The 25,653-nt window shown below is 35.5% G+C and overlaps 1 protein-coding gene across 2 annotated transcripts in view; it reads left to right on the plus strand.

The window, feature by feature from the left end:
- The window catches only part of LOC125855551 (AP-1 complex subunit gamma-2-like), a 58,108-nt gene extending 35,096 nt beyond the window's left edge, over positions 1-23,012 (plus strand). The window contains exons 10-18 of one of the 2 annotated variants that reach the window (XM_049535282.1): positions 4,588-4,710; positions 4,876-4,971; positions 5,698-5,825; positions 14,758-14,862; positions 14,952-15,211; positions 15,411-15,659; positions 15,736-15,917; positions 20,872-20,976; positions 22,408-23,012. In XM_049535282.1, coding sequence (XP_049391239.1) covers positions 4,588-4,710; positions 4,876-4,971; positions 5,698-5,825; positions 14,758-14,862; positions 14,952-15,211; positions 15,411-15,659; positions 15,736-15,917; positions 20,872-20,976; positions 22,408-22,503 — 1,344 coding nt within the window. In that variant the 3' untranslated portion in view covers positions 22,504-23,012. The remainder of the gene's footprint in view (positions 1-4,587; positions 4,711-4,875; positions 4,972-5,697; positions 5,826-14,757; positions 14,863-14,951; positions 15,212-15,410; positions 15,660-15,735; positions 15,918-20,871; positions 20,977-22,407) is intronic. The other variant, XM_049535283.1, reaches the window with a different exon arrangement.
- The last annotated feature ends 2,641 nt before the right edge of the window (positions 23,013-25,653 follow it).

Below are 25,653 nucleotides of genomic sequence, written 5' to 3' on the forward strand. Positions count from 1 at the left end.
GTAACAGCTATTATTGAGATGTAACGACCATATTTATTGAACTTTTGAGTGCAGTAAATGTAGGTTGCCATGTCTTTGCATCTCCATGATTTAAAGATTTTCCCCTCATTGCCCGAGGCTTCTTGCTACCTTTTGCACAGCCATACAAGAACTCCCCTGCTAATTGACATCCTCCTCACAGTTAGTCGTGATCTCTCTACCCAATCAAACCAGGTATCTGTGCCTGAGAAAGAGGCTGTGATATCAAAAGACTTCACCCCCATTCTGAAAAAAAGTTGGTTATCCATTTCTGGAAAAAAATGGAAGAGATTTGTAGAAGTTTTAGAAGGAAAAATGAAAACTCCGATGGTGGAAGACCACCGGAAAGGAATTCAAAAGCCCAGAAGGGACTTCTGAAAGTTTGCCTAGGGAAGTGTGCCTGAGAGCATCACTTTACACCTTACCGTGACCCTTCCTCATAGTGAAAGATACTGATAAACTTAACAAAACTTATGAAATATGTTAATTAATTAATGACAAAATGGTTTTGTGGACCCTTATACTCGTATTCGTTTGTATTGTGAACCCTTCTACTTAATCATTTGTCAGCTGAACCCTTAAACTAAATCAAAATGAGTCTTTTAAACCCCTCCAGCCATGTGTATAGCTCACTCTCCTTTACATAAATGACATGTCATATACACATCAGATATATTAATGCCATGTCATAATTATTTTAAAAATTATTAATCAAAATTGTTTAATAAAAGGCAAAATAATAAAAATTAATTATATTATTTAAAGTAAAACCCATTACAGTTTCTCCCCTTCCCACTGTTTCATGGTTTGCTGCCGTCGCCATTGTTGCCGGCGAAACCACTCATATGCCTTCCTTTACCTGCCTTCATCTCCGCCACACGTGACGACCATTTTCCTTTCCTTCTCCAACCTCACAAAACCAACAACCTAAGCCACCACACCAAATCTAGCCGAACACCATCACCATTTGCGCCTTCATCTCCGCCACACACCATCACCATTTTTGCCGCCATGATTAGATCCTCACACCCTTACCCACCTCGTTTTCCTCTCTACTGACCAGCCGCGCCTCTCTCTCACTCCACTGCGTATCAATAGTGTCTGGCGATCGCACCACCAGCGCCGCTCTCTCCCTCTGTCGGTGAATTAGTTGACTCAAGGAGGTGCCCAAGATAATCTAAATAAATGAAAATAGATTGTGGAAAAAAAGAAAAAAAGGGTTGGGCAGGGGATGGATATGGCTGAAAAGAAGGAGGTGTAATGGGTGAAGAAGAAGGAGTTTTTTAATTAATGGTTTAAAAAAATTAAAAAATATTTTTTTAAAAATAATTTTTAATATTTTTCTAAGTAAAAATGCTCCTCACTCGCCTTAATAGGCGTGTAGTTACACACTTTTTCCAACTCAAACATCCTAATGCCACATAAGCCTGGTCAATGGTCAGAGGGGTTTGTTAAATTGTGTTTTATTGAGTTTAAGGGTTCAGTTGACAAATGATTAAGTAGAAGGGTTCATAATACAAATGTATACAAGTATAAGGGTTCACTAGACCATTTTGCCTTAATTAATAAGAGATATATTGGTAAACTAGGTAAATTACCCGTTCTTCGCATGGGATTGAACATTTTATTAAGCTTACATATGATCATTCGGTAATATTCGTATTTTCGATACATACACTATATTGTCAAGAACATTTTATCTTAAGGCAAAGCGTTCCTTCGAAATCTTCAAGTGCTATATTTTTTTAATTTTCATTTTTGTTATACCAAAATTATGAGTCAAAGAGAGATTTTAAGTATAAGAAAGAACTCTAAGAAAATCTCCTTGGAAATAGTTGGTCAAAACTAATGAAATTTTTTAAATTCCAAGAAGTAATAAAGAACAACATCAGACGTTAAAAAAGAGACCAAAAAGCATCGAACAACAACACTCCCAAGTAAAGTGGAACATCACGTCCATACAAGATCATAATTTACTAATTCAAATGGACGACCCTGGACTCCTTTCTTATGAATCTCCATCAATCACTTTTTTATTATTGTATGCCATATCAAGTATATGCTAAAAATGACCCTATAATTGTTATTATCATATATGTTTTTTGTCATTGTCTCAAAATAGTCATTACTATTTTTAAGGTTTCATATCACCGGCCCCAACTTATTTGGATTAAACCATAGTTATTGTTATGGTTATAGTATGCAGTTACAAAGAATTAATGCAATTATCAACCAAGCAGTAGGTAGTAGGTGGCATCTGAATGTTCACAACGGGATATTCTAAACCAAAATTTTGACACATAACGTATTAAAATCCCACAACATAATTCTGTGAGCACTTGAACGCACAAATATCCAAAAATAATAATAAAGACGACCTTACTTTCCTAACAATCAAGAAGAAAAAGGCATGTTGCTTAACATATTTTTCCAAAAGATAGTCTTTCGGGTTGTATCCAAATTTACAGTTCACAAAATTAATTGAAAGAAGCCAAAAGAAAGAGTTATTACTTCTTTATCAAAAGAATGAGTTATCACTACAACAACAATGATCTTAACGGCAATTAATAGCTTAATTGTCGCTAAATATGTATTTTTAGAGGGAGTTGGTACTCTGTATAAATATCCCTAAAGTCTAAAACAACATTGAATCTAATGACAATTGATTAATGTCGGTAAAGGCAGTAGCACTCTTCGTGAACGTACATATTTATTACCGATAAAAGTTATTTTTGTTATAGTGTATTTTGGACATTTGTTAGTTTCACGAAAACTTGATATCTTATTATTCCCAAAAAGAAGAGAAGAAGAATATGACAAATTAGTTAACTTGCGATAAAAGATGTGGACTAATTGTCTTGATACAAATATCCTAGGAATAGTGCAATGGCATAAAAAATGTTTGTACCTAAGAAAAAACAATCAAAATAATATACTAACTGTGGCAAGCAAGAGAGCAATCATTTTGGTTCTTTTAACAAACTTCATCATTGGTTTCGTATGAGTTATCACATATTTGTTGTTGTGTGCTATCAAATATAGCACAACCCACACACAATTTTTCCAAAAAGTATATGAAGAAAACCTGTAGAAAGGGACAGAGGAGAAGATAAATTTTCAATCATCCTCACTGAAATTTTGAACATAATTAAAAAAAAGTCACCAAAATAGTAAAAAGAAATTGCAATAGATACATGAATCACTATGACTTATAGTAAAAATTTAAGCTTCATGAAATAAGAGGAAGAAAACATTGAGGAATGAAACACACTTCATAAGAAGCTTAATTAATGTATTTGAATTAAAAACATACAAATAATAATGGCATAAATAAAAGATTTGTTTACTAAAGAACCAAATGTAATGAATTCAACCATAAACCATTTCAGTAGCATTATGAGTTGTGCACTGAGAGGTCCAAGAGTAGTAATGTCGCAATGCAATTGAAATCAATTTTCTTTTTTTATATGAAGAAACAAGTAGATAGTGACAAAAGAGAAGATCAATTTTCAATCATCCATGCCTAAACTTTAACAGGGTTAAAAAAAAGGTCACCAAAATAGGAAAAAAAAATTGTCATAGTTACATGAATCCATATGACTTATAGTAAAGATTAAGCTCCATAAATTAGGAGGAAGAAAACTTTCAGGAATGAAACAAACTTCATAAAAACTTAATTAATGTATTTGAATTTGACTACCCAATAGCGAGAAAAAAACCTACAAATTATAGGGGCAGGAAATTCCTCTATTTATAGACAACATAGGGTTGTGTGAACAAATGTTTATTGCCTTATCGGAAAGGTCACAACATTATGGAAAAGTTACAACCCTTCGGAAAGGTCACAACCTTACATAAAAGTCAATGTTTTTCATAAAAGTCGCAACTCTCATAAAAGTCTCAACTTTTCAAAAAAGTCACAACTTTTCATGAAAAGGGAAGGCTAGTTTTGGAAATAAATAAATTTAAAAGGGAATCTTGGTTTATGGTGGCGCCACGTAGGCGGGCATAGGGTTCTCTTTTATATAAATATATGATATGTAAATATGTAAGGGATATTTTAGTCTTCAAAAAAATAATTTTCTGCTTTTGCTTTTTTTAAGAAGCAGAAATTTTTAGCTTCTTCCCAACAGCAAAAAAACTGCTTCTTCTTCTATTTAAAAGCACTTTTGAGGGATTGCCAAACACTTGATTTTTCAAAAAAAGTGTTTTTTTCCAAAAAAAAAAAGCACTTTTGGCCTCCCAACAGCAATGCCAAACAGGCTCTTAATGATAATAAAAGTTTGTTCAAGATCTGAATGATTAAGACCTATTCAAACCAATTAAGTGCTTAAATCTTAATGAAAACAAATGCTTTTATGGCCTAAAGTTTGAACCATTGAGATTCAGACTTCCATTAAGTGCAAACAAATGAGGCTTAGTTACTGATGAATCTGCTTATGCTGCTGGCTTTAGATTTGACTCTACATATTTGAAGCCCCTTGCTGGCCTGTTTTGGTTGATTACTCATTCTTCCTTCCCTTTTACTTTTGTGGTGTAAATAGTACTAATACGATAGGTGTGATATAGGCTGGAAACTATGTCAAGGATGAGGTGTGGCATGCTCTGATTGTGGTGATTACAAATGCTTCCGACCTCCATGGATATGCTGTACGGTCTTTGTACAGAGCTGTGCAAAAAGCAAGGGATCAGGTACATCACACTTTTCCTTTCTCTTATATCAGAATCTTGGTTCCTGTAACCCATGAGCAGTTTTCTGGTCTTGAATATGTCCATATTGTTTAGTGTATTCTTTTATTTTTTATTTTTTTGATGAACGTATTGTTTACTGTATTCTGTTTGATATTTTTTTGTTAGGAAACCCTTTTTCGAGTAGCAGTTTGGTGCATTGGAGAGTATGGTGAAATGATAGTCAATAATTTTGGAAGGCTTGACATAGAAGAACCCGCAACTGTGAGTTCATGCTTGTGGACAGTTGTTAGCGAATACGATCTATGAATATTTTTCTCCAAATCAGTCCTGCATCATATTCTTGACCAGCTTTTATTTTATTTGTGATCCAACATTCTCTGGATTAAGTTTCTCATTCATTATTGTCATCCTCTACGTAAATCACGATGTATGTGTTGACAATAACTATAATTGTTGAACTTTCTCTTACTTTAATTGGAAGTTCATTAATAATGAATTTATGCTCTGGTTGAATGTGGTAATGAATGTAACTTGTCCCATGTGATTTTTAAGTCCTTGATAAAATACAGGTCTCCAAGAAATTCCTTATTCCTCCAAAATACGTAAGAAGGAGAAAAAGGGGAGAGTCAACCTGTGAAAGAACGGAATGTTTTACCGAATATGCTGCTACTCGTGTATTTCAAGACCAGAATAGGATGATATATTGTGAAACATTGTTGTTATAATGTGCATCTGCCATCTAGTAATGTACTTTAGTAAATTAAAGATGTAACTTTGAAAACAAAGGATGAACAGTCCAAAAGATGGCTTATAATCATCACCATGACTTATCAAAAAGAATACTGAATTATTTTTGTATTTTATTGCAGTATTTCTTTAAAAGTGATTTAGCTTCTTGCCTATTTGAAGTTCGGTGCACGTTGTTTTCATTTCGGCTTTTTTAGTTTTCACCTTCTGGGGCCTAAATGATGTAGTTTCTTGGAGCAGGTGACAGAGTCGGATGCTGTGGATGTGTTGGAGACATCCATCAAAATCCATTCATGTGATCTCACATCTCAGGCGATGTGTCTGATTGCTTTGTTAAAGCTGTCCAGTCGCTTTCCATCTTGTTCACAGTATGTATTCTTTTCTACTATGCGTAAAATGCTCCCGTCTTCAGTATATGAAGCACACATATCTTATCCATCAGCTGACATTTCTGCCAGAATTAACGTTCATTCAGTTTGATATCTGTTTGTGCTGTTCAGCTATAATATATAGTCTATCATGTTCTATTTTTATGTGTGACTGACTCTTCATTCTGGTAAATAGTCTTCACAATCAAATCTGCCTCTTGTGCCTTATAATCTTCAGCCTCTCACTGCTTCTCAACTATTCACAAGTTTCAAAACTTTGTTCATTAACCGGTTTAATTTAAGCAATGATGTGATGTTCTGTTTAGGACACCAAACAACATTATACTCAAGCACTATGGATATAATGTTTCTTCCATCAGTATTATATGATTGGTTAATTGACTGATTCCTAAGTTTTTAAAGAGCCAATGAACTTTTCCTTTTTTTTTTTTTTTTTTGATAACCGAGAAATCCGTCTATGACCCGCCCTTTGGACCAATCACTACCTTCTAAACTTGGTGGATAATGGACCCGCCCCTCTACCCTTCTCTTCTTAAATACCGGGCTTCGCTTTGCATGGTGTGGGGCTTGAACCTACGACCTAAGCCACAAATCCTCCACCTTTTGCCACTTGAGCTAGGCCTTGGGGGTAACTTTTCTTTTTCTTTCAATAAGGTTTTATTGATGATTTTGAAAACCTGTATGTAAGTTCCATCCTATAATTCTGATATTTATTTAAGACAAATTAGTTCCAGCCTACAATACTGACACCACTGCCTTTAATGTCCAGTTGAGTGATCTCTTGCTAGTTTTCTGGTAGCCAGAGGCTGTTCTTATTTTAATCCTTCCTCCATATAACCTTGCCAAGTCCATTCATTTTGTCATTAATTAGCTCATTTGCCTTGATTAATTGATGTAATCCTAAAGTTATGCTGAGGCAACTCCTTTTCTTTTGTGAGCAGATGACATCTCTTGCATGGTTAATCAACATGTTCTAACACGTGTTGTATGGTGTGAGTATGTATTTCACATTCGTTATATTCTAGCCTTTGAGTTAGTATTTTCATACCCAATGTTGATCAACTTCAAGGCATTTCGTTCGGCAATCAAGTAATTTTGTTGAAGGAGTGGGTCTTTCGGTGGTAATTCTTGGATTTTCGCTTTCTACAAAGAATGTTTGATCTTTATAAAGGCTACCTGTCCATCTTCATTTCAATTCAATGCAACTTCTTTTGGTTCTATAATACTCCTCTTTTTTTTTTTTTTTTATAACTGAGAAATCCGCCTGTGACCCGTCCTATGGACCAATCACAGCCTTCTAAACTCGGTGGATAGTGGGCCCGCCCCTCTACCCTTCTCCACTTAAGTACTATATTACTCATCTTCTTGAAGAAGTATTCATTCCTTTAACCTTGTTAGACTCCCACGTTGGATAAGTATACGAGTTATAGTCTCATTATATGATCTTGGACAATTCTTATCACTTGGGCTAGTTGTTAAGTGGAGAAATAGAGACTCGGGAAGTTTTATGAAGATGCTTAAACTATATTATTACAGTGAACCCTATTTGTAGACTTATAATCCTTTTCCATGTAGGACACCATATGCAAATCCTATTCTAAAACTCCCCCTCAAGCTGTTGCATATAAGTCATATATATGAGCTTGTTACAAATGTAACTAATACGAGGATCATTGAGTTGGAAATATCTGCAAGTTGATCACTTGAGTTCACAAATTTTGAACAATACCTCTTAAGGGTATCTTTTCTCTAATAAAGTAAAGTGTCAATCAATCTCAACGTATGTGCTTAGTCCTCTCATGAAATACCAGATTTGATGCAATAATAAAGAGTGTTTGATTATCAACACAAGTTCCATCTCCATTTGACTTATTTCTTCAAATTTTAATCCTCTAAGCAACTGTTCAATCCAAACTAGCTCACAATTTGCTGCAACCATTGCTCGATAATCTGCTTCTGCACTAGATCAAGCAACTACATTATGTTTCTTACTCTTCCAAGACACTAAATTACCTCCTACTAAAACACAATATCTAGATATAGAATGTCTATCAATATGTAATCCTGCCCAATCAACTTTTGTGATCAAATGATTTGTTCATGGTCACAACTCACAACCCTCAAAAGAGTAATCTTCTCCTGGAGCTAACTTTATATATCGTAGAATGCTAACAACTTCATCCCAATGACTATCACATGGAGAATCCATACACTAACTTACATCACTCATAAGAAAAGATATGTCAGGTCTCATATATCTTTTGCAGATCACCGAGTGATTCTCCCTTCCTTGGCAGGAGTTTAGCATTCAGATCCATAAGAGTGTCAATGGGTCCACGTCTCATCATTCCCATCAAGGCATCAACTCAAGAATGTCTAAGGCATGCTTTCGTTGTGAAGTAACAATATCTGATCTGGACTGAGCAACTTCATTATCTATTAAATACTTTAATGTGCCGCGGTCTTTAGTCTGCAAACACTGAAAGAGACGTTGCTTTATATAGTGATACCATTCTTATCATTGCTAGTGATAACAATATGGTCAACATAAACCACCAAAAGTGTGGTAAATTGGAGAAGCTAATACCTATCTTTGGGTGGAAGATTGACTTTAATAAATAGTGTGCTTGATGCTATGCCAACTTAATGATGTCATTATTTCCTTTGCTCAATGTTATAAAAAGCGAGGAAAAGCGGGCTTAAAGCGCAAGGCGAGGCGAAGCGTAGCCCCTGCGTTTTTCTTCCCTGAAGCGAGGTGACATTCAAAATTCGATCGCTTCTATAGTTGAAGCGAGAAGCGCAAGAAAAGAAAAAGCGAGAAAAGGCGCGCTTAATTTGAAAAAAGCGCTAATTAGTGTTTTTTTTAAAAAAATTTCTGAAATCTTCTTTCGCGACTTCAAATATTTTCTTTGGACTGCTGCGAGGCTGCGACTACTGTTTTGGATACTGCTGTGTATTTTTCTATATTTTTATTGTTGCGAGGCTGCCACTGCTGTAAGTTCTCTTCTTCTCTTCTAGGGCTGAGCATAAATACCAAAAAATCGAAATACCGAATCGAACCGAATTTTTTTAGTATTTCGGTTTCAGTATTTCGGTTTTTGGTTCGGTTTTGGGTATATATTTTCATAGTTTCGGTATTTCGGTTTGGTTTTTGGTATGTGATTTTGTATATTTCTGTATTTCAGTAATATATATTAATATTATATATTATAAGGAAAATGGAAAATTAGGTCAAAAATTCTAAATTTTTTCACTTTTCAGTTGCCCCACAGTGCATCACACAACCCAGTCCCACTTTCCATCTCCGCACATTCAGTTTTCAAAGTTCAAAGACCAAAGTTCAACTCCGTCTCCCATCGTCGGCGCTGCACGTCCCAGTCCCACTTTCCCTCTTCCCACTTCCTGACGCCAACCAGCGACGTCGAGGCTCCGACTGTCGCGACCAGAATCCAGAAGCAGCAGACCAGCAGCAACTGACCGGCGAGGCGGCGACCAGCATGATTATTTTTTGTTTTCAAGATTTCTTCTTCCGTTTTCTTTTTCTTTCTTTCTTTCTGATTTTCGCTTTTGTTACTAGTTAGTACGTGATTCTGAAATTAATAAACTGATCTAACAAAAGCCGAACCGAAATAACATAAACCGAACTGAACCGAATTATTTCGGTTCGGTGTTCGGTACACTTGTTACACAAATCGAAAACCGAAAAAAAAAACTGAAACCGAACCGAGTTACCAAATGCCCAACCCTATTCTCTTCTTCTCTGTGAGGCTGCAACTGCTCTGCTACTGTTTTTTTTCTATTTTTGGTTGCTGTTGTGTTTTTTTCTATATTTTTATTGTTTTTTTTTTTCAATTTCTGTTGCTGCTCTGTTTTTCAATCTCTATAGCTGCTCTGTTTTCCAATCTCTATTGCTGCTTTGTTTTCCAATCTCTATTACTGCTCTGTTTTTTTTATTAATTTCTATTACTGCTCTGTTTTTTTCCAATTCTATTGCTGCTCTGTTTTTTTTTTTCTATACAGTGTGACTGTGATCAGTGATGTGCGTATGCTGGTTTCTGCTCTTAATAGTCTTTATTTTTCTTGCTTAGTTTATTTGTTGTTTTTTGTTACTAAGTTGCACTTCGTTTTTGCTTGTAGTAACTAGTAAAGTTGTAACTAGTTTATTTAATTTTTTTTATTTTTATACTAAATATCGCTTTACTTAAAAAAAGCGCGCGCTTCGCTTCTTGCTTCTCGCTCCTGTGAAGCGAGCCCTTGTTGCTTTTTTCCGCTTCTCGCTTCCCAAAACACTGCCTTTGCTAGGGAGTGTCTTAAAGAAGCTAGACTCCAACGGGAGGAATTTTTTATGGCAAGGAAATGGATAGGGGGAAAAGATGTATAACTTGGTGAAATGGGATGCTCTGATCAACAATAAAAAAGAAGGGGGAATGGGATAAAGGACCTTAAAGTACAGAATGAGAGTCTCCTCTTGAAGTGGCTATGGAGGTTTGTCTCTGGGGAACAAGGTTTGTGGAATGATGATACAACTTCCAGACGTCTGGGCTGGTCAATACCCCTTGAAACAGTTGTACCCTGTGATGTGATATATAACTTGAACCAACAAAAGGAGGCAACAATAATAGATGTTAGGGACAACCAAGGATAGAACCTCTCTTTCAGGAGAATGTTGAATGTCTAGGAGATAGACAACCTAACAGATTTCTACAATTCATTGGAGTAGGTCAATAACCTTAACACAAATGAAGACGGTCTACAATGGCGAAAGGCCAAAAATGGGAAATTCATAGTAAAATCAGCTCATAGGCCAGCTGCAATGCCCTTACCATGGTCTTGGAAGATGATATGGAAAGCTAGAACACCTCACTCGGTGGCTTGTTTCACTTGGCTGGTAGCCAGGCAAGCAGTACCGACTCAGGACAATCTAATGAAAAGGGGAAGGCAATTACGTTCTAGGTGCTTTTTTTTGTTAAACAGAAACAGAGACAAAAAACCATCTCTTCATCCATTGTAGACAGGTGTTTTTTAACTTGAGGGGTATCAGTTTGTCCATGCCAAGGCATACATCAGAAGCTCTAACATGCTTGAATAGAGAAGGAAATTTGTCTGGCCACAAGGAGAGATGGAAGACCTCCCCCGCTTGCATCTAGTGGACAATATGGAAGGAAAAGAACCAGAGATGTTTCGAAAACAAGAGCATCCCTTTCTCGAGTTTGAAATTGAATTGCCTTATAACCTTTTATTTTTGATATAACTATGTCATCCCCTAAAAGGTGGAGGATATTACTCACTTTTTGGATAGTTTAGGAGGGGTTTAGATGTTATATATCTTTGGTTTTTAGTTACCGTAAACTCCTGATGTAATTACTACTAAAATACACTATTGGTCTATTTTGTTTATAAAGTGTTAACTTTCAAAAAAAAATTACACAAATTTGGAGCAGAATGGCAATAAAACATAAAGTGATCAACTTCACTACGAGTCATGACAAGCTCCCAAATTATTGTGTTGACACCTAAACTAGGCTCAAGGATATTGTTTCAGACCGTAGAGTGATTGACACAACTAACATACAAGGCTACTAGACTCCCCCTTAGACAAAAAGACTAAGTTGTTTCCATAAAACCTTCATCCTCAAGGTCATCATGGAGAGGAACATTCTTAATGTCCAATTGATAAAGAGGCCATTGACGAACAACCATGACAGAGAAAGATGAATATATGCTATTTTACCAACTAGATAGAGAGAGACTCACTATAATCAAGCCCAAATATCTTTTTTTTTTTGAGGAACAGGTAACTGTGTATTCACAAAATTCCATCATCCAAGCAATGATAAGAGTGGGCACTTACATCCCATATATCTATGTAATCAAGCCAAAATATCTGTGTGTAACCCTTTGCAACAAGGCGAGCTTTAAGCCGATCAACTTGGCCATCTAGACCCACTGTTTTGAAAGGCGCTCGCCTTCTGACCAAGGGCGAAAGGCGAGGCGAGGTAGCATCGTGTGTTTCCGGCGAGGCGAGGCGAGGCGATTTCAGAATGGCGAGATATAGCGACAAAAAGGCGATAGGAGACATGGCGAGGCGATAGGCGTCGCCTTTTTAATTCTTTTTAAAAGGTCTGATTTAATAATTAAAAGCCAAAATTAGGGTTTTTTTTTTGGGCATTTTTGCAAACCTTTCGCGAATTGCTACTCTTCTCTCTATTGCGAGACCTCCGCTCCTCTTCTCCTCTTCCTCGCGAGTCGCGACCCCTTCGAGAGTGATGACGAGACCGTTTTTCTTCTTCATGACTGCTGCTCAACTCAGCTACGTAGTTCTTCTTCTATTTTTTTTTTCTTCTTCTTTTTTCAGTTGTAATGAGTGGATGAATGCTTTGTTTTCAATGGTAGTGACTAGTGAGTGTTCTATTTTTTCTTTTTATGTTGGACCTACTGAAGCTGAACTCTGTAATATATGTTATTGCTATTAAAATTTTGGATTTATATATATATATATATATATATATATATGCAATTAAAATTTTAAATTTTTGGTATTAATTGGCGCCTCAATTCAAAAAAGTGAGCGCCACGAGGCGAGGCAGGTCCTTGTCGCCTTTTGTCACCTTTCGCCGTCCAAAACACTGTCTAGACCAACTTTGACTGCATAGACCTAATGACAACCAACAATAGATTTACTTGAAGAAAAAAGGAACAAGCTCCTAAGTACCACTCACTTGTAAACTAGACATCTCTTCAATCATTGCCTGTCGCTATCTTGGATGAAAAAGTGCTTCACCTGTAAACTTAGGGATGAAATCAAAGCACAAAGATGATACAAAAGCATAATGGGGTCATGAATTTAAAAGGTATGATGAGGGTTATATTACGAGTGGACCATATACCTTTTTGAAATGCAATCCTTTGACTTGGAGGGACAAGTTCATATTAGATGTAGGGCCTGGTGCAGGACGTGAATCATTTGGGGCTGATGCTAGATGTGGGCGACGATGATAAGTTAGGAGTGGTAGCTCCGTAGATGGAGATGTGAAAGTAACCATAGATTCCCCCATAAGTTGGTATAAGTCAGACCTCAAAGTTATTAGGATAATCCGAAGAAGATGTAAAGTAAGGTCGAGACAAAAAGGGTGACATTGATTGACATAAGGTACCAAGAAAATTAGGTGAGTAGCAACGATTAGCAACGATACCCCTTTTGAACCCGACAATAACCAAGAAAGAGACATTTGAGAGCACGAATTTCCCTAGGGCTAAATTATGAACTGAACATGTGCTCTGAAAGACTCAAAGGGGAAGAGAGTATAGAGGTGCCCGAGGAAACAATATGATACTAAATAAGGAATCTGATTCTAAGTGGAAGATGAGGGCATTCAATAATTAAATATCAAGATGTGAGAATTGCATCGCCCTAAAAGCACAATCGGAACATGAGATAGAATGGGAAGAGTATGAGCAGTCTCAGTGAGGTACCTCTTCTTCCTCTCTGCTACCTCATTTAGCTAAGGGGTGTCAAACAAGATGTCTAATGAATAATTCCCTGGTGAGCCATATTATTGAAACTAGGAGGATAAGTATTCTAAGACATTATCACTACAAAAAGTACAAATAGAATCACAAAGTGATTTTCTATCTTAGCACTAAAACTATCTGAATATAATGAAAACAATTCAAAATGGTCATTCACAAAAGAAAAAAAAAAACCCAAGTACATCTTGAATAATCACCAATGAAACAAACAAAATAACAAAATTCTAAGGTTGAACGGACTCTGCTAGGACCCAAAATATTAGAATAAACTAATGAAAAAATTGGCTTTGCTAGACTCCCAACACTACGTGAAAAGCTAGTGCGAGTGTGTTTCTCAAGTTGATATGACGCACAATCTAATGTGGACAAACTAGACAAACTAGGACTATCTTTTGTAGCTTGAATAAATTTGGATGTCCTATTCTTGGTTTACCCATTGGTGGTCCCTTATGTTATATTGTCCATGCTTTAGTGGTGCAATTTGGGCGTGCGAGTAGATTTTTGTTGAAGTCTTACTTTAGTTGAGGGAATGGGATGTTGTCTTCTTCTATGATCTCAGGTAATCCTCATCTCATGTGCCACTTTTGGGTTGAGTTAGGTTCAAGTTCCAGTTTGCTTGCTCTAGCATTTGGGGCTGAATAAGGTCCATGGTCCGTTTCCTTAATATGGATTCGTAGACATTAGAAACAATAATCTTTGATGTTGGACTACCCAATGTTAACCAAGAAATATCTGGGTTATTTGGCCAGCCCTAGTTGGTGGACATGTCCAAAACTCTGAGGAGTATGGGATTCCCCCTTTATTCTCCTGCCACTTAAATATCAGGTTTTAGTATTTTGGTTGAGTTCAATCTTGTGATGTGCATTTACCTCACATTGCACTGTACTTCCTTCATTGTCGGACAAAAGCTATGAGGCATATTAGACTAGCCAATGTAGGGCCATCCATGATATGCTGCTCCTTCCAACTTTCACGCCCTTAGTTAGAACCCCACATGGATTAATTGTATGGGCTTCAGTCTCCTTATTGATTCAGGGTACTTCTCACCATTCGAACTAACTTTGCTGTTTGAGTTAGACCCAATATACATTTTCTTAACAAACCTGTTCTTTTTATCTACGCTGAAGGAAGTGTTGTATTAGACTTTTTATTCCATCTATTTGTTGTCTACATCACTCTCAGACTGTTATGCTGTATTGTTCCATGGGAATGTTATCTCTACTTGCAATCCCACATGACTCAAACTTGGTAAATTGTTTTTTTTCCTATTTAATATCTTTACTTGATGCTCGATGCCCTTGCAAATAGTTGGAAACTAATAAATGGTTGGTCTCATAGTGTGACTTGAGTTAGTAATCTGTAATGCTCTTGTTTGGTGCAGGCGGATAAATAATATCATTGGTCAGTATAAAGGAAGTTTTGTGCTTGAACTGCAACAGAGAGCTATTGAATTTAACTCTATTATCGAGAGGCATCAGAATATGAGGTTTGGTTGATATCTTGTAGAAAGTTCTTTCTATTCCTTTTGTTGTCTTTTTAGTGCGATTTATGCTGAGCAGCTATGTATGTTTTCAGGTCTTCACTGGCAGAGAGAATGCCGGTTCTGGATGAAGCAACCTTCAGCGGAAGGAGAGCTGGTTCTGTGCCAGCAGCTGTGTCAACTTCACAAGGAGTTTCTGTTAATCTTCCAAATGGATCTGCCAAGCTCAGTACGGCTCATGTTGCTGACTTGCTCGATCTTAGTTTAGATGATGCTCCTGCACCTAGCTCTTCTGGTGGAGGGTTTCTTCAAGATCTTCTTGGTGTCAATTTGATGCCACTGTCTTTGCAACCAGGTCACATTTACTGTGTATTGTATGAATCTTTCAGAATGCTTTTCCTGATTTATAATTCTGATCCTCACATTTTTTCTTTTTCTCCCTACTGTATTTAAAATTTAGATTGGTATCTTTTGACCAGTCTAAGCACAAACTGACATCTAACTTAAACTTGACTTCATAGTGGATTTTTCTCTGTATTCTCTTTGAATTTCAGATGCAAATCAGGCCCAAAAGAGTGGCTCTGATGTTTTACTGGATCTTTTGTCAATTGGAACTCCTCCTGCTCAGAGCAGCCCATCTACACCTCAGGTGCTATCCTCCAATGCAGACAATAGAAGTCCATTGGATATATTAGATAGATTGTCCACACCTTCAGCTCCTTCAGCTCAACTCTCTTCTACAGGTGGAAATTCTTCTATGTTGGATTTATTGAACGGGCTAACTTCCAGTCCACCGACGTCTGGTACTATCTCTATCAGCTCTGTAACCTCATATCCAGTCTAATTGTATTCTGGAAATGCTGACACCATCTATTTAAGCTACAGAAGGCAATGGTCCAGCACATTCACCAGTTACTGCATTTGAGAGCAGCTCCTTGAGATTAACATTCAACATCTCAAAGCAGCCTGGAAACCCACAGATGACACTTATTGACGGTAGTTTTACAAATAAGTCACAAGATGTTTTCACGGACTTCATCTTCCAGGCAGCAGTTCCAAAGGTAAACAAAGGAACAATCATCCATAGTTAATTTGTTGTGTTATTGTTTTTCTCTTCCTTATTTTCCACTTGGAATGTCGATTGGCATTTGTAAGTGTCCTAAGGGGTCGTTTGGTAGAGTGTATTAGAAAAAATAATGCATGCTTTAGTTTTATGTATTATTAGTACCTTGTTTTTGTTGCACTTTTTTAGCCTATGTATAACTAATGTTTGCATTATTTATACACTCTATTGTGTATTGAGGTGTGTATTACTAATACCATAGATTTTTCATGTATTAGTAATACTAAGGGTTTCAGCTCATGCGTTGAATTGATTAATGGCATAACTACCCCTCAAATCCCTCTCAAGACATTTCCTGTTTCCCAATGTTAGAGTGTGCAGAGTATTTTTGTAAACAAACATTTTTAATAAAAGTGATGCAAGGCTTGCTATTTCTAATACATCAAACCAAACAGTGTATAAGAAATAATCCCATCATAACAAATGCAAGCATTACTAATACACTTTATTTAACATTATTTTATACATTCTACCAAACGACCTCTGAGAGAATAGATTGCTGTCTCCTGGTGTGATTTTGGGCAATGGTCATGTCATGACTTGGCTTTTTTGGTTGAGTTAGATGCAATGTCCGTTTTCTTTACACTATCATAGTCAGTCCCATGCCAATTATTCTCTTACGGAATGTTAGGCCCTCATGTTGTCCACTCCCAGATGTATTAACCCTGGATGTGGAATTTGGTGGTGTGGTGTAGTGGTTGGTTGGGGATCAGCGGCTTGTTAAGTGTCCTACATTGGTTGAGGGAATGAGTTGTAATGTTGATTAATTGTTTTTCCCTCCTGGGCTTACACCATCTTGGTAGTTATACAATATACAACAGTTGCACTGCAGTTCCATAACATTGGGGTGGACTATTATGAATTGTTGAAGTATGTAAAAATCTCATTTAAAAATTTAAGCTGTTAAAGAGAGTACACTTTTATTTACTTAATTATATTCTCACACGCCCCCTCACGTGTGGGCCTCATTCTTTAATCATGCGCCAAGCACATGAAAATACTTTTTGATAATGCGTGGTGGTGAGATTCTATTCCAGGACGATTTCCTGCTCTGATACAATGTTGAAGTATGATACTATCTCATCTTAAAGTTCAAGCCGTAAGAGAGAGCACACTTAGTTATATTCTCAACATGAATTATCACTTGACCCTTTTTTTAAAATTAAATTCATCAATATTATATGAAATAAAAGCAGTGCTTTGTCGTCCTTCCTCACGTATTATAGTATAGATGCTTTTCATGTTGCCTTTTAGCGGAAAATGGACTTAATAGATAAATAAGGGATAAGCAAGAACATGTTCTTGAACTCTAGAGAACAGACGGAAAGAGGTTCATCAGGGTGATAGGGAAAGCTTATAGAGGGGTGGTCTTACTACAACAAATGAAGCCAAAGTTCCCTTTGTTCGGTATCTGTGGAAGCTCTCTCTATTTTCTAATAGCATAAAGAATCTCGATAGAGTACATAAGCGGTCGCTCAAACTTGCCTGTTTTATTTATTTAGATACTTGAACTAAAGGTTGTACCTATCGAACACTTGATATTAGTTGAAAGACATACCTATCTGACACGGTGCTGACATGGCACAACTTGTGTAGTAAACTCCACTGAGAGCATGAAAAGCCCTTTTCTCCTTTTTAGTTAGATTTTTGCTTCGATCTACCGCCACAATCTCTTCTCCACCAGTTCTGCAACCATAAAACCTACCTCTGCCTCCACTGTCGTATAGACCGTCCCAAACGAGAGTACTATAAGACTGATTCCAGAACCTTCTAATACTCTTGCTATAACCAACCAAATGTCTGAATTACAATATCAGAAAATAATTGTTGCCATGTGGAGACTTAATTTTATTTTTTGACATTTTCAGAAAATCAGACAACCTTTTCCGACCTATGGGACTTGACCAAAGATTCTTCAGGTTGTTAATCAGTTTTGATGGAGGAACTGGGGTTTTTGGAATGGAAGTTCCATACGTGTTTAGAATGAAAGTTGTGAGAAATGCCAATGGCAGTTACTATGGCCGTTGTTGCTTGCTGCTTGCAGGCTCGAAAATATTTGTTCGCCTCTTCTCCCTGTCTTAATTCTGATTGATTAGCTTCTTCCTTCGCGCAAGCTATAGTCTTAACGTCTCCCTTGTGTTGCATCTTGTGATCTTCCGCTTCAGTCTTCTTTTTTGGGATAGCTGGTCTATAAGTGATTAAAAAAGAGTTTTTTTGAGAATTGGCTAGAGCTAAGTAATTTTTATGGGAGAGAGGAAACAGATAGGGGTGGCAATAGAGCGGGTTGGGTTAAATTTGGGCGAGTCATAATGGGTTAAGACAACAATCGGGTCAAGACTCAACCCAACCCAAATTTGCTTGGGTTAGGTAATGGGTTATATGAGGGTCAAGACCCAACCCAACTCAAATTTTACTAAGCTTAATTGTTTTATTTGTTCTTTTAAACTATTTTAGTACCCCTAATAAAATTATTTTTTTCTTCATTATGGCTTATATATAACATATCAAATTGAAAAAACAAGTTTTTAAAAGTATTTAACAAGATTTCTCATGAGTCAATTTGGGTTACATATCAACCCAATTTTTAATGGGTTGAAATGGGTTGAACTTATGAATGGGCGGTTCAATAAACCGCCCAAACTTAAACGGGTTGGGTTTGATTTTGTCACCCCTAGAAACAGAGGATAAAGCTAATTTTTTTTGGAGATAGGCATGCCCCGTCTCAGCCGAACTATTGTTGTCTTGCTAGACACCATATATCTTCATTTAGCAATGGAGTTTTAGAAGTGAGAATTGACCAATCTGTGCCAAATTAGTAAGTAGTCAACTACCATTGTTTTTAGAAGAAGTAATCAATTACTACTTCTTGCATAACTATTAACAGAACTCCTTAGTATTGAACTATTTATTATTATATTTGTTTGATATTTTTGCTCTTGAAACCGCATCTGCCTTTTATTTTATATTTTATTTCTCCAAAAAAATAAAAAAATCTAAAAGGTAGATGCAGTTTCGAGAGCAAAATTATCACAGAAAAATATAGTAGTGAATAGTTCAATACTATGGAAAACACATTGGTAACTGATCTTCAGAATTCTTGATACTAATTTTGAGTTTTTTAAGAACTCAAGTTCAGTAATGGTGTGGTTCATGAAAATTGCTGATTTATTGTTGGAGATAGGCTGATGATGGTGCTATGAAGGTATTAAAATGAAGAAAATGGATGTAGTGGGAGGGGGAAAAAAGAACAGTGTTTTTTTTGTTGATGTTTTCCACGTGTTATTCATTGATTCATCTCTTCGCCATGTCAGTGTGTTTGGAAGTCACACACTTATATGCAGGAGATTGCCATTGAGGATCTAATAGGCACAATTTGCCGCGAGTTCCTGTGTCAATAGGTACAATCCTTGGTTTAAGTGTCTAAATAATTTTTTTTTGGCTAGTTTGAGGGGCAAAGCCTATGTATTCTGCCAAGAATCTCTGACAGGGATAAAAGAATAGATATAAAAAAAAAAACTCATAGAAAGCATAAGACCTAAGACAAACATACTATCATATTTTAAACATATTTCCAACTGATTGGCATAGCCTATAAAGATACTTCTCTTCCATTATGCTGTATCTTTCACCAAGTCTGCATAGATTTCAAGAAATTATAGGCCTTTTGAGACAACTTCCCTTCCAGGTGATTTTAGGTCTACCTCGTCTCCTAAAACACTTTCATCCACCATGTTCACACGTGTTAAAGAATGACAAAAGTCCCACATCGGTAGTTAATGAGATGAGTGGACTCCTTATAAGGCTTGGGCAATCCTCCTCCCTTTGAGCTAGCTTTTGGGGTGTGAGTTAGGCTTAAGACCTAATTTAACATGGTATCAGAGCCCGTCTCACCCGATGTTAGGGCGCCCAAAATCAAAATTGCCCATGCACCAGATGCTAAGCACTAGGCGTGAGGTGGGGTGTTAAAGAATGACAAAAGTCCCACATCGGTAGTTAATGAGATGAGTGGACTCCTTATAAGGCTTGGGCAATCCTCCTCCCTTTGAGCTAGCTTTTGGGGTGTGAGTTAGGCTTAAGACCTAATTTAACAACACGTATGTACCAAAGCATCTGGAGTTTGACATTGGACATAGTTAAACCATCTCAAACTACCTTTGTTCATTTTATCCTCAATGTGTGTAACTTGCACTTTTTGATGGATGTAGTCATTTCTAATCGTATCTAATCTTGTTTAATCAAACATTCATCTGAACATTCACATCTTTGCCACACTCACCTTGTGGATGGGTTAGATTTTGATGGCCCAACATTTACTCTTGTTGGTCTACTAGCTGATATAACTAATCTTTCACTTAGGTAGGCGAGAAAACATCGTAAATTGTCTAGCTTTATGCTAGCTACCAACCTACCCACTATCTCAATCCTCCATCTTTGTTCAAGCTTGGAACCGGCAATGTGAGCAAGCTCACATAGGCAGAGTTGGTAGTTATGAGGTATAAATTCAGTTAAGTATGTCAGTAAATCTTTTCTCTATACAAGGACATTACCATTGGTGTGCATTTCATACCTTGCAAATATCTCATCATGGTTGACTTTTCTGAAAGGCTAAGGCTGTTGTAAATAGGTCTACGAATTGTTCTAGGAAGTCACATATCCACTTCTTTGAAGTTCTGAAAGAAACAAATGAAAACAATTTGCTGAAGGTTTAAATGCATTGGGTAATTCTTGGTGTACAGGTCCTTCTTCAATTAATTGCAATTGAATGTCAATCGTAATAGTTTAAAAAAAGAAAAAGTCAATCGCAATATATGTTGGATGGACTAATTTTCGAATTCTCAGTACATGTACCATTTTTCATCTCTTGACTAAGCTTATTTGGTATTTCTATGAAGTTCCTTCAACTGCAATTGGATCCAGCTAGCGGTAATTCCCTACCTGCAAATGGTAATGGATCAATCACACAGAAGTTGAGAATCACAAACAGCCAACATGGCAAGGTAAGTGAATTGTTCATTTTCTGTCTTGGATCACTTTTACTAGACATTTTCTGGTTAGAAATAAATGTGTGAATCGTATGACTTAGAAACCTCTCTTTGCCCCTATTTTGTCTTAAAGCACAAATATGTCCCCGTATTCAAATGAAATAGGCCCAAATATAGTAAATGAACATAGATGATTACAACAACATACAGATATTTAGAACAACTTTCGAATAGTAAGGAGGTAGACTTTCCTAATAGAGCGATCTGGATCCCGAAGTTACCGGAACTGGCCATAACCTCTTTAACCGTGCTTGGCATCACCCAAAACATCCCAAACCATGTAAAAATCTCCCACTAAAATCTTGAAGCTACCAGAAAGTGAATGAGGAGATGGTCGACATCTGCACCCACACCCTTGCACATAAAGCACCAACTGACATAAGTGATCTTTCTTCTTCCTCAGTTTCTCTGCTGTCAAGATTACTCCACTAGTTGCTAACTATGAGGAAAAACATGCCTTTCTCGTTATCTTTGGGATCCAAATCACTCTATGAGGAAAGTCCACCTCCTCCGTATTCAAAAGCTTTTCATAATATGATTTAACCGTGAAAGCACCATTCTTTTGCGATAAATGTTCATCTATCGTGTTAGCAAAAAATATAGCCTCCATTGTAGATCTACCGGGCATAAATGCAATCTAGTGCTCTATCACTCTTGTCGTACTCCCAAGTGTTGCTCTGTGCCTCTGTCACTTTTTCACAGAGTTTCATCATATGATTCATGAGTTTAATGTCACACTTTCCTAAGTGTCTGCTCTATCTTTTTTTTCCAGCGTAAATAATTCATATTAAAAATATCATCTAGGTTCATTATCAATTTGATACTGATAATCTGGCAGGCTTGTTGATTGGCCAATCTTATATGAGTTTAGTTACAGTATTACGAATCAATACTAACTTCAAAACTTGGTTCCTTCTATTTGCTCATGAAGAGAAAAAACTATTACCGAATGATTGCACATCGATCTACAAAATTATAAAATGAAAATATGTTTTATGAGTTCAGGCTTTTACCATCACTACTTTTCATATGGATTCTGAGTGAATTGGATATGAAATGAGCGAGGTTGAAAACTCGTGAAATTGTTGGAACATTATTTTCCCTTGTGGAGGTTTGAAAAGATAGCTACAGATGTATGTTATTCTTTTAGCTATAAGAAACTGAAACTAGTAATGGAATTTGGTTTATCAGCTATTGGAACTGACTGTATTTCAAAATTACGCAGTTCGCATAAAGGTTGACACTGGGTGTACTTTTCACTACACCTTTCACTTTTCTCTTCGAATTCCTGTGGTTGCCTGTCTTCTATAGCATTTATAAAGGGTGATTTGGAATAACAACCAAAACGGCTCTTCTAAAGCTATATCTTTATCTTCATTTTCCCAGAAATCCCTTGTCATGCGCATACGGATTAGTTATAAGGTGAATAACAAAGATGTCTTGGAGGAAGGCCAAGTCAGCAATTTTCCTCGCGATTTGTGAGGTGGAATGGCCCTATAAGAGGATGCTTTGTAGCATTTCGTCTTTTTTTTTTCTTTCACTATGGAGAAGCTTCTGCTCGTTGTTTGTACTTCCTAGAGCAATATATTCAATTGGTTTGGAAGAATAAGCAATATTGGTTGGACTTCAAGTGGTGGCTTAACCTGGGATTGCTCAGATGCCTGACATTGCTTACTTCTTTGTATCTTCCAAGGTGGCACATTGTACATTAATTATCTGATTACCATGTAAGCCACTGTCAAACTCAATTTTGCTTATGTGGCACTCACAGGAGGAGATCATGTGTTGGACTCGTTAAAAAATTATGAGATATGCATTGTGCAAGTATTCTTTTGTTTCTAAGATTTTGGCTAATCAGATTCAAAATGAAAAATTGTAATGCAGGGTTCCCAATTGGCTATGTAATGTTTTATCACAATGCGTTTATTAGTGGGATATATTTAGTTGTAATGGAAAGCTCCTCAATTGATTATATAATATCTTATATCATAGGCCCGTCTATGTGTCACCCTTAGAATTCAGAAATTTACTTTTATGTTTTCCTTTCGCATTTTTAGGTGCTATTTGATTTTTACCTCTAAACTTGTTTCTTCAACTCTTGCGTCCCTTCTGAATCACAATCCTTAAATGTGAAAAGGTATATTCTCTTAATATATTTTATACTATAATATAAATAAATATAGAATATGTACTAAAATGGGTTTTTCTAAGAAGAATAGACAACTTAGAAAATTCGAAGTTTAATAACGTGAGGGAATCCTTTATTTATAGCCAATACCGCAGTATGAATATTTGTTTATTGTGCCTTTTTTAAAAAATGTGATCCATCAGAAAGGTCACAACTCATTTAAAAAGTTACAACTCTTTGGAAAAGTTACAACTCTTTGGAAAAGTTACAGCTCTTTGGTATAGTCACAATCCTTCTGAAAAGTTGCAACTCTTTGACAAGAACACAACTCATTGGAGAAATCACAACTTTTTGGAAAAGTCATACCTTTTTGAAAAAGTCCTAACCTTCAATGTGAAAAGGTATATGCTTTTAATATATTTTGAGTAATTTCCCTAGATAATTACCCATGTTTGGAAAATTACCTAGTAATAGCACTTATGTTTGTTTTAGGACTACAATATTACCCAACTTTACCTATTTTTCTCAAAATATACTTGATACAAAAAAAACATTATCTCTCTCCTAATGGGATGCCATGTCACATTTTTTTAAATTTATTAATAGTATCTTTTTTAATTCTTTAAATGTTTGTAGGCTCCTAATACTAAGTAGTTTAGTTGTGGAATGCCTACATTAGGAATTGAAGTGTTTGTGCCCCTGCTTGTATGTAGTGTTTGTGCCCCTGTTGCGTGTCTATTTATTTTAAACATTTAACCACCATTATAATCAAGGTTTATTTTAATACAAAGGGAGTAACAATTTAGATAGATAAAGAAAATAATAGATAGTTAAAATATGAAATTTGTGTTTCAATTGCATACTTAAATTTTCACCGTTCATTAAGTTAAGTACGAAATTCAATTTTATTTTTGAAATTAATTGTTGCATATATAATCGTAAAGATAAAACCATGTTGATTCTCGCAAGAAATCAAGAGCGGAGCTAACCTTCGGTTGCACATAATTTAGTTATATTTATGATTTTAAAATTATTAAAAATATATATAAAATATTGATTTAGAACTCTCTACTTTAAAGAAGTAAAATTTAAAACTTACATGTATGCTTAAAACTAGACACACGTGTCTATGCTAGCACGAGCCCAATATCTATTATTTTAATTTATGTGATATTGATAGAATTTAGAAAGTTAATTAAATTTTAATATTATTTTAGATATTTTAAGTTGTTAGTTACTTTTTGTTTGCGCAAATTTAATGTGAAGAGGTTCATTAAGATGTCCATAATTAAAGTATTTTTCGTCATCGATCATTGATTTTATACTCAAAGTAGCTACAAGCTTAAGATATTACCGACATCCAAAATAATAAAGCTACAACTAAAGAATAAGAATTTAAAACTAAAAGATATAATTTAAAGAATTAAAAAAAAATATTATTAATAAATTAAAAAAATGTGACATGGCATCCCATTAGGAGAGAGATAATGTTTTTTTGTGTCAAGTATATTTTGAGAAAAATAGGTAAAGTTAAGTGATATTGTAGTCCTAAAACAAACATAAGTGATATTACTAGGTAATTTCCCAAACATGGATGACTATCTAGGGAAATTACTCAATATATTTTATAATATAAATAAATGTAATATAATATAAAATATAAAAGATATATTAAATTTGATTTATCATGTATTTTTCATATGTTGCTTCTTAACCTTTCACATTCTTTATTCAGAAAAGTTAATATTTCAATTACTATTTTTCTTTTCTTTGTTAATGGTTAATACATGAATAAATTCGAGAGTCTCAACTATTATAACTATTGCTACTCATAACTTTTCTTGATTCTCCTACTTACTTGTAATTATATTTATTTCCTATATTTTTGTCAAGTTGGTGCCCTCCAAAATAACAAACATGTAACTTGGTTTGTTCATTATTTTGTAGTTTTTTTTTTTTTTTTGTCAAAGATCATGTATTTCAAAATATTTCAATTTTTTATATGATTAAAAAAGTTTTTAAAAATTTAATGAGATTGTTTTAATGATTTACCAATTCTGCAATAATCAAGGAACACACATTTGAGAATACGAGGGGTTAATATCTTTCACATGATAAATTTACTATGGCATATTTAGGGGTGTTTATGGACAATGACATGAACGAGCAAGGAAAACTAGTTGTTATTGGCTAAGGAATGAATAATAAATAGTCCATCAAATTGAGTATCTTATACTTTTTCTTGCACATGTATTAACACAATAGAAAAAGTGTAATTGACTAATTTATGAAAAATCATTCAATATTAAGAAGCCAATTATATCAAAGAACAAAAATTATATAATTAAAAATATGTAGAAGATAATTCATTAAAGAGTAAGAATTTCACAATCATTCAACTTCTTAATATATGTGACAATACCAAATTTCTAATATTAGATATTAGAAAATGATCATTCATAATCTTAATGAGGTCATGGATATATATGCCCATCGCTAGTTTA

This window comes from Solanum stenotomum, chromosome 2 (genome assembly GCF_019186545.1).
Source record: "Solanum stenotomum isolate F172 chromosome 2, ASM1918654v1, whole genome shotgun sequence".
Lineage (NCBI taxonomy): Eukaryota > Viridiplantae > Streptophyta > Magnoliopsida > Solanales > Solanaceae > Solanum > Solanum stenotomum.